This window comes from Streptopelia decaocto (genome assembly GCF_964273445.1).
Source record: "Streptopelia decaocto genome assembly, chromosome: 7".
NCBI classification, from domain to species: Eukaryota; Metazoa; Chordata; class Aves; order Columbiformes; family Columbidae; genus Streptopelia; species Streptopelia decaocto.
Window position 1 is genome coordinate 28,107,599 of NC_138661.1, and position 17,061 is coordinate 28,124,659.

At 36.0% G+C, this 17,061-nt stretch overlaps 1 protein-coding gene across 2 annotated transcripts in view; it reads right to left on the minus strand.

Annotated features, from left to right (window-relative positions):
* NPAS3 (neuronal PAS domain protein 3) overlaps positions 1-17,061 on the minus strand; it is a 608,602-nt gene that overhangs the window by 181,572 nt on the left and 409,969 nt on the right. For both annotated transcript variants that reach the window (XM_082057395.1, XM_082057394.1), the window contains one exon: positions 4,207-4,296. In XM_082057395.1, coding sequence (XP_081913521.1) covers positions 4,207-4,296 — 90 coding nt within the window. The remainder of the gene's footprint in view (positions 1-4,206; positions 4,297-17,061) is intronic.

A 17,061-nucleotide genomic window follows, 5' to 3' on the forward strand; every position in this document is an offset into this window, starting at 1 on the left:
GACCTTGTACTCGTGTGCTGTAGCTGTAATTTTATTTGCCATTTCATAGAACAAATGCACAGAAAAAGAAAATAAGGAGATAGGTTATGGTGCTGGTAACACAGTACATATGTAATATACCTACTGCTTTTTGTGTGCTTTGTTTTAAAAAGGACAAAATCTCAACAATTTATTATTCTTTTTTTTTTTTTTCTTCATCCCTATTATCTCCTATTATGCCTGCAGCTGCACTGCTGCACTGCTCCTTTTTAGTGAGCTCTCTTTTCAACAGGCCAATTTTTGAACCTGGTCTGTCCCCTGGACAAGTAGGAGCAAAGGCAGGAAATATTTTACTTTACAGTGTGGACCTCACAGAGAGGGAGCAATGCATAATATCCTTCTTGAGTACAACTGTTGGTGAGAGGTGATTAAGAACTTGTTTGCTAAAAGCAAAAGTAACCTAGCCAGCTTATCCACCAATAGCATTTTCTATTGACCCTGAAACCTCCTATGTCTGACAATTTCATCCTTTGTTATGGATAGATTATTCTCCCTATTTGTTACTATTTGTGTTTCAGCATATTTGTGGCCTAAGTGTCAAACATGGAAACTTTGCAAAATAATTTAAATCTCTTCAGTAACAACAATATTGACTTCTAAGTGTCTGAAGAAGCGATTCAAATGCCTCTTCAATGTCCAGATACAGTGACTCATTTTTGCCTTCTGCTTTCAAAATCTCAGCTCATTTCTAAAAGGAAATCAGGGACTGGGTATTCAAAAAGCTGGCCATTACCCTGACATAAAAAATTAATTGCTGACTTGAAAATGTCAGAGAATAGATATATATGAAGACAAAGCATTTTTACATCACTACAGAGGTGCAGTGTAAAAAGCTGTTTGTATTGGCTACACCATCACAGGTCATGTTGTCCAACCCAGAGAAGAAATCCTGGCAGTATTGCATGTTTCTAGACATGTCTGAGCCTTCCAACAATTCCTACAGTTCCTGAAACTACTGAATACTGGAAAATATGCTGGACTATTATAGCTTGCCCCAATTACAATTGAGCTATGATAATTTATACAGATTAAGGATATAACAGATATTTTGGCCCTTCTCTCACTCATTACTTTCAGCTAATTTTGTGTCTTTCCCTCTGCTTTGAAATGGATCTCTGTTCTCTGAAACTGTTCTGATTGCATTTCCACAGTATACTCTAGAATTCACATCTGCCAACCTAACTTCAAATTTATGGTTAGCATTAGCTGGAAGATAGTGTTCAAAACATATATGTATGGGTATCTACATACAAGGTACATTCACTACAACGTCAAAAGAGTATTTATTGTAATTTTTATTTACTGTTCAAATATACTTTTTTCCCCCCCTCCCAAAAGTAACTTTACTATCATCATTGCTGGACTACCTCCAAATATATTGTTTTATCAGATTTCTTTACCATTAGCCCTGCAGCTATCTTAAAACATCAGCATCCATTTGTTTTGCACCACTGGCTCTCACTGTTCAGAAAAGAGAAAAATTGGGTTCCATGAAAAACTGTTTTCACCTGCTGAGATTTGGTACAAGGACTATTTTCCTTCAGCTAAAAGACACAAGACTTCGCTTTGCAAGTACAAAATATATTGCATGTTATTTCCATGCACACTAGTTAAAAAAGAAAAAAAGAAAACCAAAACCAAACACAACTGAACAAGGATGAAGTCCCTAAAAAGTCATTTGACTAGAAAGTAAGATTCCAAAGTCAGGACTGGAGAAGACAATTCAAATAAAGATGCTTATAATGTACATCCAGACTTTCTGATGAGCAAAACTACCTAGAGGTTTTATATAAATATATAGTTGGGGAATATAAGGATAGGGACATCTTAATGTTTACCTTCAGTGCAAGAAATGCAACACCACATTTATCACATAGCACTGTTTCAGAAATTCCGAATTCACAAGTATTTTAAGATTGTTGTAGTGCAAACAGTAGCATTTTCATGTATAGTTTGAGAAATGGTTTTATGAATACTCTTGCTAATACTTTTTAGTAACAAATAACCTTTGAATAGTGATTTAATACCAAGTAGCTACAACATTTATTTTGTCATTAAGAGACCTAGCTATATAATATTATAGCAAGAGAATAGTATATTAAAAATATAAATACAGCAGGCCTGAGAAATGCAAAATGTCTCCATAAAGACAGAATAGAAGAACAGCAAAAATCACAGACACTTTAATAGAACTCAGTAGATTTCATGTATTATTGTATTACAATCCACAATGCTGTTTCTGATTTTTGGTAGTTTTTCTACCAGTACTTTCGGTAGTGAACACAAGGAAATGTTTGTATCAAATACTCTAATATGCAAAGACAATTGCTTTATTTATCTGAACTCTTGCTTGAAATGTATATGGGGATCAAGATGAAGTGTAAAGTCTTAACAACATGATGTATGTTCAGAGTGAGGAAAGATTTACCAACTCCTATAGTTGAAAAGAGAGTGGCAGAAAATGCTTTTAACAAGAGACTAGCATAGGGTTAAAGCCAAATTTTTCTTGAACAGATGATATTTCAGATGGCCACACTATTCCAGATGCATCAATTTCCTTGAAAATCCAATCCATATATGTGCATATGCTGTGCTGGCAGGAGGACTGACTGAAATGGCCAAAACCCAAGAGCTAATATTCTTTTGGCCAGAATAATGCAATTATTATTTTCCTAGCTATCAGTCTAAGCATACAGAGCCATCTGTTATGCAAAGCAAACATACACATCTCAATTACAGAAAATGCAGTTGCCTTGACAGAATTTGGATTACACCACTAACCAGGGCTGTAAAATTTGTTTTAAGCTAGTGTATAATGGATGCCTTTCAGGAGTTTCCTAATTAGCATTTACCTGCTTAAACTAATTATCCATCCTCCTTCTTTACTGGCTTATTAAACTTCGTTGGATACTATGCATAAAACTGATTAATATGAGCATAAGACAATAATAAACATTAAAGTTCTGATTCTTTCCTGTATTAGCAACATGGTGGCGCACCAATTTCAAAATTTGAGATTCTTGATACTAACTCCCAAACAGATTAAAGCAGGGATTAAAGTCTATTACAAAACGAGGGACTTTAATGAGAGACAAGAACACTGATCTGAGTTAGAAACAGCTCTGTTTCTACTCCTATCATTTGGTTTGCTAAAGCCAGCACAAAATAACAATTACTGAACTTATTACTGCCAATTGCTTGCATGTTCTTTGAGGAGTTAATGAACCTCTATTCGGATTCTCACCAGATAATATTTAAAATTAGTCTTTTCTGCACCAAATGTTAAAGTTTCCCATTTCATTGTTGTTGAGATAGAGCAAATCTGACAGTTGCCAGTGCTAATAGTTGCCTCCTCTTAGCAGTATGGGTCCCAATTTAAAGGAGCTGAAATAAATATCTCAGTTTTTCTTTTCTCCTCAGGGTGACCACAATAGAAGTAGATTATCCTACTCTGAAAATCATCACGCAAAATCTTTCTGCTGCATTTCTAAGTACAAGCAGAGAGAAGCTATTCTTCCTTAACATTTCTGGATGCTGCAGGGTTAGGAGTAAACATCAACAAGCAACTTTCCCTGTACTTTTGTCCTGCCATTTAATCTTTAAAAAACAGTTGCCAGCAATTAAAGGAAAAAAAAATTAAACTATTATATTTTATAAATATGTCTTTTCATATTAGTGAGCACTTATGAAAGAGGCAAAATGTGTCCTTGTTGGAACCCTCCCTGCAAGACATTTTAATGGTCTCTTTCAGCATTTCTTGACTCCAAATGGCTCCCTGTCATTGTGTCAGCTCCCTGGATAATGCAGGGTACTCCATAAACATCCAGTAATAGGACACAAGGGAAGCACTATTAGTGTGTCCCTTTCCTATCAGGTATGGAGGTTTAAAGTTCAAAACAACTGAGAAAAGAAACTTCATTTGTTCTCAATAAATTAATAATGATCCTTCATGGCAAAAAGTTTTCAGGCACAAGTTTGTCTTATCTCTATGTCCAGTACTGATAGATATGTTCTTCAATCACTTCTCAGGATGAGCCAGATGCAACTTCAAATCGCTAATTCAATAATCCACAAAATACAGAAGCCAAATTATTATTTCTTTAAGACTGATAAACAGAAGAATGCATCACATACAATTATGTTCTAGAATTGAAAGCATGTACTTACTTGGGACAGGCCTAAATAGATGGAGACAGTTTCTGAAATGTACAAAAATTTTCCTTCTTGATTTAGTGCAAATACAAATCCATCCAGGGACTACAGAGTAAAGAAAAAAAAAGTGAATAGATTAATAAAAATTTCTAAATTCCAGATAGAAATAGATTCAAACAAAAGCATCATGGAACAAATTGAGAAAATGTTCTGATTTCTATGAATGCTTTTAATGTGAATCCTTAAAACAATTCCTCAGTATTCTGCCTATATATTAGCAAACACCATATGAGTGTATTCCAAAGTTCAAGGACTTATTGTCATGCTTACATCTGCCATATACTGTATAAAATTTATCTCTTTTAAATGACAGAAGAAATATAGAAAAGTAAAATGTTGCTCAATTTTTTTACAGGAAGAAGTAAGTAAGGAAAACAAATAAGCATCCAATGAAATGCTGTGTAAGAAGATTCCCTTCGCTATTCCCCAGAATCAAACCAGAGAATATCGACTTCCAAAACTAAAAAAGAGAAAATCCTACCATCACTCAAACCACTATGGACCTCAATAATTTGTTAATTAGTTGAGGATTAGACGCACACAAGCACGTATGCATACTTCCCCTCACACAGACATTTTCCCTTTGTGAGACAACAAACAAAGCCAATCAGTAGATTACTGTCAAATATGTTTACAGCTTAGGCTATTAGAAATGTTATGAATTTCATCCTTTTGGTGTAAAACTCTAGATCAGATTTTACTGTGACAAGTTCAAGTCTTTGGATGTGGTTTCCATTGCAAGTGAAAAAATCAAAATATGACTACACAGATTAATTCATACCTTTTGAAACATGAGTGCAGTTAATAAAAAAGGGCTATATTCTAAACTGACACACAGAGTAAATCACTGCATATCAAACCAGAAATACACCTCTAGGAATAAGAGCAAATCTTCACCAGGAAGAAACTGCCTTTCATGCACTATACATGCCTTTAATTTTATGCTTTTATAAGGCTGATTATTGCAAACAAGCATTCACTATTGCAAAAGTCAAATCACAGACTTCCAGAAATTATAAATTCTAAAACAACTCAGAAAATAAAATGCACCCCAAATGTTGGTATGAATCAGACAATCCCAAAAAATGCCATCCCATATATCCCCTTGCAATAAAAGTACGTGAAAAGTAAAAATGTAACTATAGCATTTGAGAGATCAGCCTGGTTTTGGAGGAAAAAATAAGAGATGCACACAAACTTGATGGACATATATGATGACAAATTCATGTAATCAATTCACTTATTTTCAAATATAGAACAGTGATTTCTGAGGGGCTTTTAATTTTTTTCTTCTGCTGCTTCTTGATTCATTTCTAACTGCTGGTCAGAACCTGTCTTTGGTTCACCCCTCTCTGATGTAGTAGGCGATGGAATTAGTACAAAAATCTGTGCTTTGTAAAAAGAACAAACCACATATTGGAAAACAAACCCTCACTAAAGACACCGCATTAAAGAAGGACTCTAATTTATATTTATGAATTAATAAAAATGTAAATCTGCATAGATTTCCTTCATGTAAAAACATTTATATTATGCAAACCATTTATGGCCTCTTATAAATCATAATAATTTCTTTTCAAATGATTAACATCAGTTCCCTGAATTTTAACATCAGTAACAGGTGGAAAATTTGGAACAGTGAAGTTCAAACTTAGATCCATACAAGAACAATCAAAACCTTTACACATTTGATCTCCCCCACGATGTATAAGTTCTTTTGCTATTATCTACTTTCCCCATCATCAGAAAGATCAAAAGAGCGAATCTTTAAATGTCTTGGTTTAAGTTTTCCTGATGCTCTGTCCCATGTGTCTTTGAGGAAATTGGCTTAATCCTCTAGTAGAAATAAAACTGAGAACCATCACCCTGATTCCCTGGCCACATATATGTTCTTGCTAGAATACCATTCTCCACAAGCAGCAATAAATTGCCATACTGAATCAGCCTAACAGCCTACCTGCAGAGGTTGGTTTTCCTGGGTCCAACAGTGTGTACTAGATGCTTCAGAACAGTGACTGAACTATCTATAATGCTCATGTAGGTAACAACAAGCCTATTAGAAGTTTTTTTGTTCTGTTTAGCACACTGCACTACTGTGTAATAATAATACAGAGACATCAGAACAAAGACCCCAAGTACTTAGCTCAAGTCCTAATACCTAAGACAAATGACAACAAAAATAGGGGGAGAAATGGCCACCTTCTATTGCAAGGCACTTCCTCTCACCAGTATGAAAGGGCTGAAATGGACCACTTCTGTGACAATGTTGTTGCTCCTTATACAGGTCAAACAGTAGTTCTGAAGGACTGTCTCATTCGTTATTCATAGGTATTATTTATGAATATTTATTATTTAAGTAATGCGTGTTGAAATTTTTCAATTTTTCATAAAGCGTATGTCCTTTGTGCATGGCAACGGAGCAGCAGACTTCAGAGAAGGTGGCAGGTAACATAACAGGAGGTTATGTTATATACTGAAGAGTATGTGATACCATTGTACAGTACCTATTCACAAACAGTTGTGTTTTAATGACAAATCTCTGGAAGTACTATTCATATTACCTATGTATAACTAAGGACACAATAAATGCAAGAAAGGTAGTGGACTGAGTCAGCTTTCAAATCTCTCTTTTAAAATGAGCACCACAGTGTAATTTCCAGCCAGAATTTCTGAACAGTTTCCCTGTAGTTCAAAGGCAGACAGGATTTCTGTTTCAGATGTTCCACAGTTATCATCAACTATAATACAGAAATACGGCCTGCAAAGGTAACTAGTTTTTCAGAACGTCCTACTTTTATTGAAGCAGAGGTCATGAATACAAAGGTAGAGCATCTTCTGTTAGGAAAATATTCTTGAGTTCATTTCTTTTTTATTTTTATAAATGAGATTGGCTGTCATAAACCCAGTCCCATCCCATCTAGTGTGGCAGCTGAAAAAGGGTCAGGGTGACCCCAAATACCAATATTGAGCACAATCCAATTTAAGGAAGACTGGCAACTTCTTGTTTAAACCTACACTTACTGGTATTATGCAAAATGTGATTAAAGCTTAAGTTGCAGCACTTTTGATTTCAGAAAACCATTATGTATTATGCTGTTTCAATCACCACAGGCTACTTTTCCTTTTCTTTTTTTTCTTTCTTCTTCTTTTTTTTTTTTTTTTTTAACTGCCCCACTGTTTTCAATAGGCGCCAATTAAGATTCTGGGGTCAAAGGGTTAATTACATCTTCTTACCTACTATGTAGAATTTTCTGATTATTAACTAAGGTTGGATTAAGATGAAAAAGAACCGACACAAATGTTAATGCTTGCCCCTCCTTGAGAAGATTTATCATAATACCATGCTGAAATCTATATGGTTTCTTCAAAGCCGTTAGAGAATGAAATCTTAGAGGAAACACCAAAATAAATGTTTTAAAGACATGCAAGTATCTGATTTATTGAGACAGTTTTCTTATTCCTGAAAACTGTTCTAAACTAGCCAGGCAGGACTGATACAAGATTTTCTTTGTCACATAGCAGCAAGTCAATGTGGTAGACATGAAAGATGTGAGACTCATATGTGAAAGTCACCAGCTACAGCACCTCTGAAGAATAATGCAAATAGTTATAATTTATATCCTCTGACATCAGAATAAGAAGAAAATATAAAGCACGGGTTTTTAACTCAAAATATTAAGTGCCTTTTACAGTATTTGTAGAATACTGAAGTTATTTCCTCTCATGATATGAAACCGACTGTACCACATTGACCGAATATGCACTAATGTATAATGTACCACACTAAATGGATTTATATTTGTCAGAGGAATTTTGCCCCAGCCATTTTTGCATATTCCCACTACAGGCAAATATAATTCACTGGAGTCTTACTACAGTGTCCTTCTGGAGAATACCCTCATATTTCATACTATCCCTGAAGTCCCTAATTCTTTCTAGTGTATTCCAATGCTGCAAAAAACCCTGTTACCCTGACCTAAACTCCAGTTAGAGTGAAGAATCACCAGTAGGCTAGGTTATTTTAATGACAGATTATTTTAAACTAAGCCTTCGCCATCTGTTCCACCCCCTAATTATGAATGCAAAAAGAACATATTTCACAATTACATCAGTAAAAAGTAAGATATACATGATTTAAATGCATGCATGTGTTCTTTGTCCAATGCAGCGTGCATCTGTGATGTTTTTCTCATCATTCAGGCTCTGATCAGGAGATAGGGGCTGGGGAAGGGAATACTCCCCTTGATAAAACAGATTAATTGATATACTAAACTTTTTCCTGGCAAACAGATCATCTTAATTAGAATTTTTCACTGTTATGACATAATGATATTATAACTGGAGCTTAGCATTAATTTGAGGACAAAGCCTGTCACCAATTAGACATACAGCATTCAATAACAGCAAAAATATTTTACTCTTTTTTTAAAAAGAGAGGCGGTATTGGATACAATTGACATTTACAAAAGCTAATAGTCCCTCTCTTATAATAAACATTGCATTTTTGTTGTTGTTGTTGTGTTATGGCATGGCTTAAAACACATGATTCACTAGAGACAGCAACAAAAAAGTAAGCTTCATTTCAACACAGTAACCATTCTTAGATGTGGGCTAAAATGAAATAAAAAGCATAAATGGTGGCTAACAGAAATATGATCCAAAGCCTTAGTGCCCATCTACTGTGCTCTCATTATTAAGATATCAGAGTAATATCCTCCAGCCACACAAAGAACAGAAAAAAGCACAAATACTTAGGTGGAAAATCTGACCTTGGGCTTTCACAAGCCCACTAAGTACTATGAGACAACTGAAGTATTTTTCCTGGAAACAGGATTTTACGTGGGATGTATTTAATACACATGAATAAAATGGGCAACTAAAGTATGACCACCTACTGACTTACAAAAAAAACCTCTAAAAGCTTTATTCCTCCTCTTCAATTTTTTCAATCCCTTGCAGAAAATAAAAGCAAAGCCCAAATAAAATAAAAAGGCATAGGACTTACTGCGTTGTTCCTTGGGCTACAAGCTTTTTACCGTTGAGTAAAAATCCCAACATCAAACATATAGAAAATCCTGATTTCAACTCTCATACTACTGCCATTTTTTCAATCACAGTCCACCATAATGATTATATGGCTACATGACCATAGAATCCTTATGAATTAATGACACATATTTGGCAACAAAGCAACATATATTTGGCAGCAAAACTACAGTAAAAAAGATGAGGTAAGAGGACATACTCAAAGGATGTGGTGAGAATTGACTTTGATGCCAGCTTCCTAATTTGTCATCTTCATGCTCTTTGCTTGTGTGGTCAGGATGCAATTTATGACAACAAGGAAGTGCCAAAAATAAATGTGTAAATAATAAGGAGGCCCACTTTATAGCTCCAAGCCAAGAAGTGAAGGAGGAAGAGTAAACTTTTCTGATTCCCTTGATGCATCTTTCACCAAACTTACAGAATAAGTACATTTATGTAACCAAAGCAGCAAAAGCTTGCAGGGGCACATTTACTATTTAATTAGAAAAAAACAGATTGTGTTCCAGACCAGAGCCATTGCAAAATTCCAGAGTGTAAAGGAGAAAAGTTTAGAGTTAAGAATAATGTTTAAAGGTGGCTGTCAGGTTCTTAACATGTACTCCCAGGTTTATTCACTGATAATAGATTGACAAATATCAGAGATGAGCCTAGAGAATTACAGGAAGATTATAAATCTCTAAGCAACGGGAGTTCAAGAAAAAAATCAGAGATTACGAGTTTGACAATTTTTTGTATACAAAAGCAATAAATGACTTCTAGGGATCTCTGCCTTATAGATAGCATTTTATTTTTTCTAGAAGGCCATTCTATATTGCTGCAAAATCCCACACCATCCTGACTGCATAGAGGAAGCTGCACCATGAAAGATATTAGACTTGCTGAAAAGCTGGCATCACAGTAGGGGAAAAAAAATATCCTTGGGTTATATTGTAATGCTATTAGAAGATAGAAATAGTTAGGCTTATTGATGTGAAAAAAAAAAAATCCAAGACAGACAACTTGCACTTATTCTGCACCCAGGTTATCCCAGGATTTTTTTTTTTTTTCTTTGCATACTCCTTCATAAAACATGTAGACAATGGTATTATTGCCAAAATGAAGATAAGAACAGCAAAACTAAGTTACATGATATAAGCCAGATGATCTTTCATTACCTCTGTGAAAATTTTTGGTCAAGTATTTGCACTGTTTTGCTACATCCTCTGTATTTCTGCTCATGAGTATGCTTCTGTTTAATTAACTGACCTAAGTTGCTGGACTGAACTGCTGAAATTCTTCATGGTGGTTTTCATGTAGAAGAAACACTGATGTGCATTGAGGGAATTAAACTATAATATTTGTTAGAAGTGGTCTGATGCTTTATCCAGTACAGCATTAGCTCTGCTGAAGTCAGCTGGCTGAGCAGGTTATTTTAACCTACATGTTAGGCTTCCATGGTATTAAGATCTTAACTCTATGATAACCTGCTACAACATGAAGCGTTTGGATTGGTTTTCAGTGACGGTGAGGAGGCAGCCTCCCAAGTAAAATATTTTAGAAGGTGAGTAGTGTCTACTAGTGAGAGATAGGAACAATGAGTTTACTTTCCTTGATTCTTTTGGAACAAGGGGAAAATGGTAAGTGATACAGTCATCTTTTACATGACATGCAGACCATCTTATGGTAGTTTAATTGCAAGAAGATGTTCAGTAAGCTGTACATTCCCTGTGTCCATATCAGTGGTTTCCAGTCTGTGGTCTTCCATCTGGCTGACTACAGCCTGAACTACTCAAACTGAAAACTGAACCGTTCAACAGTCTGGGCAATCTGAACTATTCATTCTGAACAACTTCAACCTGAACAGTTGGAAGGGGCTGTGAAAGGTAACTGAGAAAATGAAACTTACTGTCTATAGACTTAAATTCACCACACAATATTTAAACCACCAATGGACAATTTTTGGCTTCCACTAGTACACACCCAAAAACAAAGGTTAAAAACTGCTGTTCTCATTCACAAATGCTATTTTGCACTGTCCATTCTTCCACATAAGCGATTCATTACTAAAACAAAACACTGATTTATGTTCATACACGCTATACTAACTACTGTTGAAAACCTCTGAAGTTAGAAGCTTACTAGGCAGAATATTGATACTCTGCTATTCTCTTTTCTGAAAGGAGGGCTATATATATTAGCGTAAAGAAAAAGGGAGAAAAAGGACTCCTAAGGGTGTGATTCAACACTGTCGCACTTAATTAAAATTCAATTTTGTGGGAGTTGTGTATTAAAGTACTGACCTTTCATCTTTATGATGCCAATTCCTGACAAGCTCCAACCCTTCAATTATATGGGATTCCCAGTGTTGGTTCCAGACTGAACAGCAGATTGTGATGCCAATAACTGCATGCCATCTAATACAATCAACTATGTCTATTAAGGATGAGACCTATCATACAGAGAGTACATTATATATCTCTTACCCTGAGAATATGATCGCTTCAGGTCAGGACTAAGCGTATACCTGGCTGTAGGTTGGCTTTGTTTTGGATACATAGGATTTGAATATCAAGTATTTTTTTGACTTTCAGTGGTAAAATTTTTCCAATCACATCTGCATTTGTGCACTGAGAGGTGCTGCCCTGAGTAAACGACTTCACACTCTATGCACCTGCATAATGTTTTCTACCATAAGTGCCAAAACTGAGAGAGTAAGATGACCCAGTAGTAGGAGCTGTGACAAACAGCAAAAGGTGACAGAATGAAGTTCCCAGATCTGCACGTCAGACCACACAGCAAGAGACTGTGGGAACCTGATCTGATCGGAACACTGGGCAGGTAGAAACACCTAAACAAGCACAACTGATTGTGGGAGCAATAAGTGTTGTCTTGAACTTTATTATATCCAAACCAGCAACCTTAAAGCCCTTTTCTGTTATGTATGAATATTTCAGTTCATGTAAGCTCAATTCAAATTGATCTTATATTCATTGTATATCTGCATGTTTGGTTAGCTTTTCTTTCAAACTATGCAATCTGACACTATGTGAAAAAAAAACCCAAAAACAAAACCTCAAGAGATAAAGGTATCTAGATGTCTGTTTTCCAAGAAAAAACACAGGTGAAAAAAAATATAGGGAAGAATTTGTGATATAGAGTTAAGTGCACTGTTAAAAGAACACGCACACTCAGTAGGTGTTCAGTTGCTTTGGTGATTGATCCTGACAACTGGCTAGCTAGAATTACACCTCCAGCCCAGAAGTGGGTACATGTGTTCTCACTTGCATCACACAATTTCATATATATGAAGCAGAGAGGCTGTGCTTGGGGAAGAACAGGATGAGGGGCTTATGTTTAGCATATTTAATCTATTAGATGGCAATACAGACAACCAAAATAGATTTGAATGAGAAATTGAGTTGAGTTCTTTGCCTAGCATATCATTCTGATTTATACTCTTCTTGAAAGAAGAACATGTTGAGAATATTTTATAGACAATGCAATACAGAGATAATAAGAACACAGAATATTAAGAACAAATCCAAAGTCCATTCAATCCAGTTCTAGTTACTAGGAGTTAGGTTTATAGAGCCACGAAAAAAAAAAAAAAAGCCCACAAAATGATAACCCTTTGAGGTCTGGATTGCTGGATTGTGAAGTGGTGCTTCCAACTTCGAAACTAGTTTCCTCTACCCTGCATGTCTTTGGACTGTTCTGCTAACAACATTCCAACACATGGCTAGTTTTTGCTAGACTTGGCAGTGGGGAGAGGTCTCAAAGAAATTCTTGCAGGTTTGGTAAAAACAGACTGATACTGGAAACAAGACCCTCTGAGAGCCCTTGCAGCAGTAACAGCTGGACTATGAGGTCCTGTAGTATTAGACATCACAAAACAGAGACCTTGCAAATGCCCTGAGCACTGAAAAAGCCTCAGCCAGGTTGCACTGGCTCAAAAGTCAATAGAAGACAAGATGGAAATCTACAGAAAACTATGCCGTGCTATTCTGGTACCCACAGAAGAACTGGTTCCCATTCACTTACCTGTGCAGTTTAGGGCAGAGAACACAGGATTACTGCGAGTATGTGGGACTAACAGAAAAAAACAAAACCACCAACAACAACAAAAAAACCCCACCAAACTAAACAAACAAAAACACACAAAAAACCCCAAACAACAATTCCTTTCCTGAAACAAGTTAGAGAGTTCATTAATAACATAAATATTTCAAAATCTTCCCCTGAAGTGATTATCCACTATATCTGCATTCTACATAGTAAATTTGATCTCTCTAGGCTGGGTTGCAGTACTTCCTTCAAGGGTTTTGAGGTTACAGCGCTTCACTCCAGAAGTACATTTTGCACAAAAATGGGGAACACACATTTATGGAAAATCAGTTATCCTGATGGAAACGGAGGTCTGGTCCTGAATGATTTCAGGAAACCAGCTCAGTTTGCCGCTACAAAACACCATTGCTATGTTGACCTCCCACTTCTGTTTCACAGCTGGAATATGAGACCAGGTGAGAAGACAGCATGTAGCTCTGCCACCAACAGGACTCTAATCTCACCCGAGGCTGTGAAGAAATACGGTGTTCCTCCCTCCCTCGCCTTTTCTTTTTTTTCTTTCTTTCTTTTTTTTTTTTTTTTTTTCCTGAGCTCACCTCTAATGCCTGCATAGGTAAAGATAAGTATGGATTTTGCTGTTTACCAGCTCATTGCATAAATTCAAGCATATCAAAAGCACAGAGTAGTTCTTTCAGTGAAAAAGGTTTATATTATTTTTTAAATACAAGCTAATCTATTATAGTTGCACCTCTGCTGCAATAATTAAGGGTCTGGTTTTATTTACATAATAATATCCTATTTTCTAAGGTGGGGAAGGGTGAAGGGGTTATGATTTGTCCATATAGTACCAGCTGAAGCCTGAAACATAAGGTTTTGACCAAGAATATGTTTTTTTCCTTTTAAAGGCATTTTCACAGTAACCATGTGAAAACATTCCTCTCTGTTCTTACCCCACAGTTTTACTGTGCAGCCACACTATCATGATATGCCCTTAAGGGGTCTCCTGGAGCAGCTGTAGCATAAAGTATCAATGACCTGCTCATCAAAGGGTGCTCAAGATTTCCTTGACACTGCAGAGTACAGTAGCTGTTGGTTGTGCCAATAATCCACACGCCACATTATCTAAAGAGCTCCAAATAAGTCTTGACACCACCAACCCTAATGCCTTTTATTGCACATGTCAACAATCTATATGCTGTATCCTGTGTCCAAAGTAGGAACTGACATGATTGCTCTGCACTGCTACTATCTGTTTCATTCCAATTTGTAACAGACCTGAAGGTTAAAGTGTCTCCCTAAGATGACTGTGGTAAAACTGCCTTCATCAATGGAATGGATGGAAGAAAACTCCTCCTCTTGCCAAATGTTAACACAATTTTCCAGTTGTTCAGAACCACCCAGAGAAAACCAAGGGAACGCTTCAATTTCTTCTAACTATAACATTTCAAACATACTGTGAGCACAACATCTTTCCTTTCCCTGCTTCCATTGTGATATTTTTCTTCTTTCTGCTCCATTAAAAAGTCACATGTATCTCCAATTGTCTCCTGCCTTGAGCAATGTCTTCTTCTAGACTCTAAGTAATACCTTATACATTTGCTTGGTTGTCTGAATTGCAGGCAGTTGTCATCAGTTATCTGGGTATCTTTATTGTGCACTTCTGAATTCCTGCTCCTGCTACCTGGAGGTCCTGTAATGTTGCATTTTGACAACATTCTTTTCTGTCTGATGCACCATACTTTCAAGACTTACTTGTGGCACATCAATGAAAGAAATTCTAGCGCAAATTTAATTTCATTGTTTTTGTAAAAAAATAAAAAACAAACCAGAATTTCCTCAAATATCCTTTTATTTGTCCCAATAGCTGCTTTTTTTCTGCATCTTTTTCACTTTCCCTAAAAAACTGGAAAACTATCTTGAGCCTGCATCAAATAGAATCACAGAATGGTGCGGGTTGGAAGGGACCTTAAAAGGTCATCTAGTCCAGCCCCTCTGCAATGAGCAGGGACATCTTCAACTAGATCAGATTGCTCAGAGCCCCATCCAGCCTGGCCTGGAATGTTTCCAGGGATGAGGTCTCTGGGCAACCTGTTCCAGTGTCTTCCTTATATCTAGTCTGAATCTCCCCTCCTTTAGTTTAAAACCATTACCCCTTGTCCTATCAAATAGGCAACCAGATCCTGACAGTGCTTTTTATGCTGCTGTGTGAATGTCTTTGCAGTTCAGATTCTCTTCTGTTACCATACCCAAATGAACATGCTGCCTGACACACAACACAAAGCAGAATAGATAGACTACTGCATGTAAATTTGCCATTTTAATTGGCAGCAACACTTCCAACTTAAAATAAATAAATTTAAGTGGTCATGCTTTAACGAGTTCCGACATTTATCTGAATTTCTTCAATCTGTTTTCAGTCACTATAGTGAAAAGAAATGGTGTTTTATCAGTCCTTTCCTGATTTTGGTTTGAAACCAGATGGGAAAGAGCAGAAGCACACACACACAAAATAACTGCAACAGAAATATAACCAAATGTTTTCCACATCTGAGAATACTGTTTGAGTTCTGACTAGGGTTTAAAATCTAAACAGTATTTTCAGCATAGTACTATCCTTAGCAGGATTATAATTTATCTTGCTAGAGGTGATTTCCTATGGACTGTTTTTATTTCTAAATAATGTTTTTAACAGAAAAATAAATATATACATCAGAGTGCTTAGAAATGAAGAATGCTTTTTGACCCTAAAAGATGGACATTCATGGTGTATGAAACGTTAAAGCATCCTTGTTTGAAACTGAAATATATCTTGCCATTTATTTCTAACTAAACACTGGAATAAAATTCTCCTTCACAAGCTTCCTGTGCCATTTCCCAATATTGCAATGAATTCACTATGCCACCCACTGATATCAAAAACTAGTATTAAAATTATTTATGAAAAAACATTTCATAAAACAAATGTACAACCAGAATTTCCAACTAGGAACGCACAAGGAAAAAAACTGCCAAAACCAGTTTTGGAAAGTAAATGGAAAGTATGTACATACTACAAGTATTTGAAATTAGTGTCCCAAATTTAAATATAAAATTCTGCCTACGGCCAACCACTAAAGCTCTTACTGATGCCAAAACTATCTCCTTCTGAAGAAATTTGACACCCTTTCGACACCAAAACTTAACTCAGTGCAGAATTATTGTTTCCTTAACCACTCTTTAATAGTGATCTGAAACCAGACCAAACATCTTGATAAATGACCCTTATTCCCTTTATACCAAACAAAAGAGGCTTCAGATACATCTGTGATATGCTTATTAAGATGTGCAGACAGATCTATAGATGGTCTATACACCTCAAAGCTAAAACAGATTAGATAAAAACAGAGTATAGGTTAAAATCACTGTGGATCACAGATCCATTGCACACAGATTGGAAAGCATTCCTAGAATCTGGGAAAGTAAACTGAAATATTTTTGTCATTGCTAAGAAAGAGAAATTGAAGTTGCATAAACATTGTAAAATTAATTATTTGATTCAGAAAGCTACAGACAACAATTGAAATGCACAGAACAAAAAGAAATCCCAGAATTTAGGCTGAAACTTTATGATGAACAGGGAATTTCCTGAGACTAACTACTGATACATACTACTGACATGCTGGATTTGGAGGAAATCCATACAAATTTATCAATATTTTGTGGTTCACACACAAACTTATA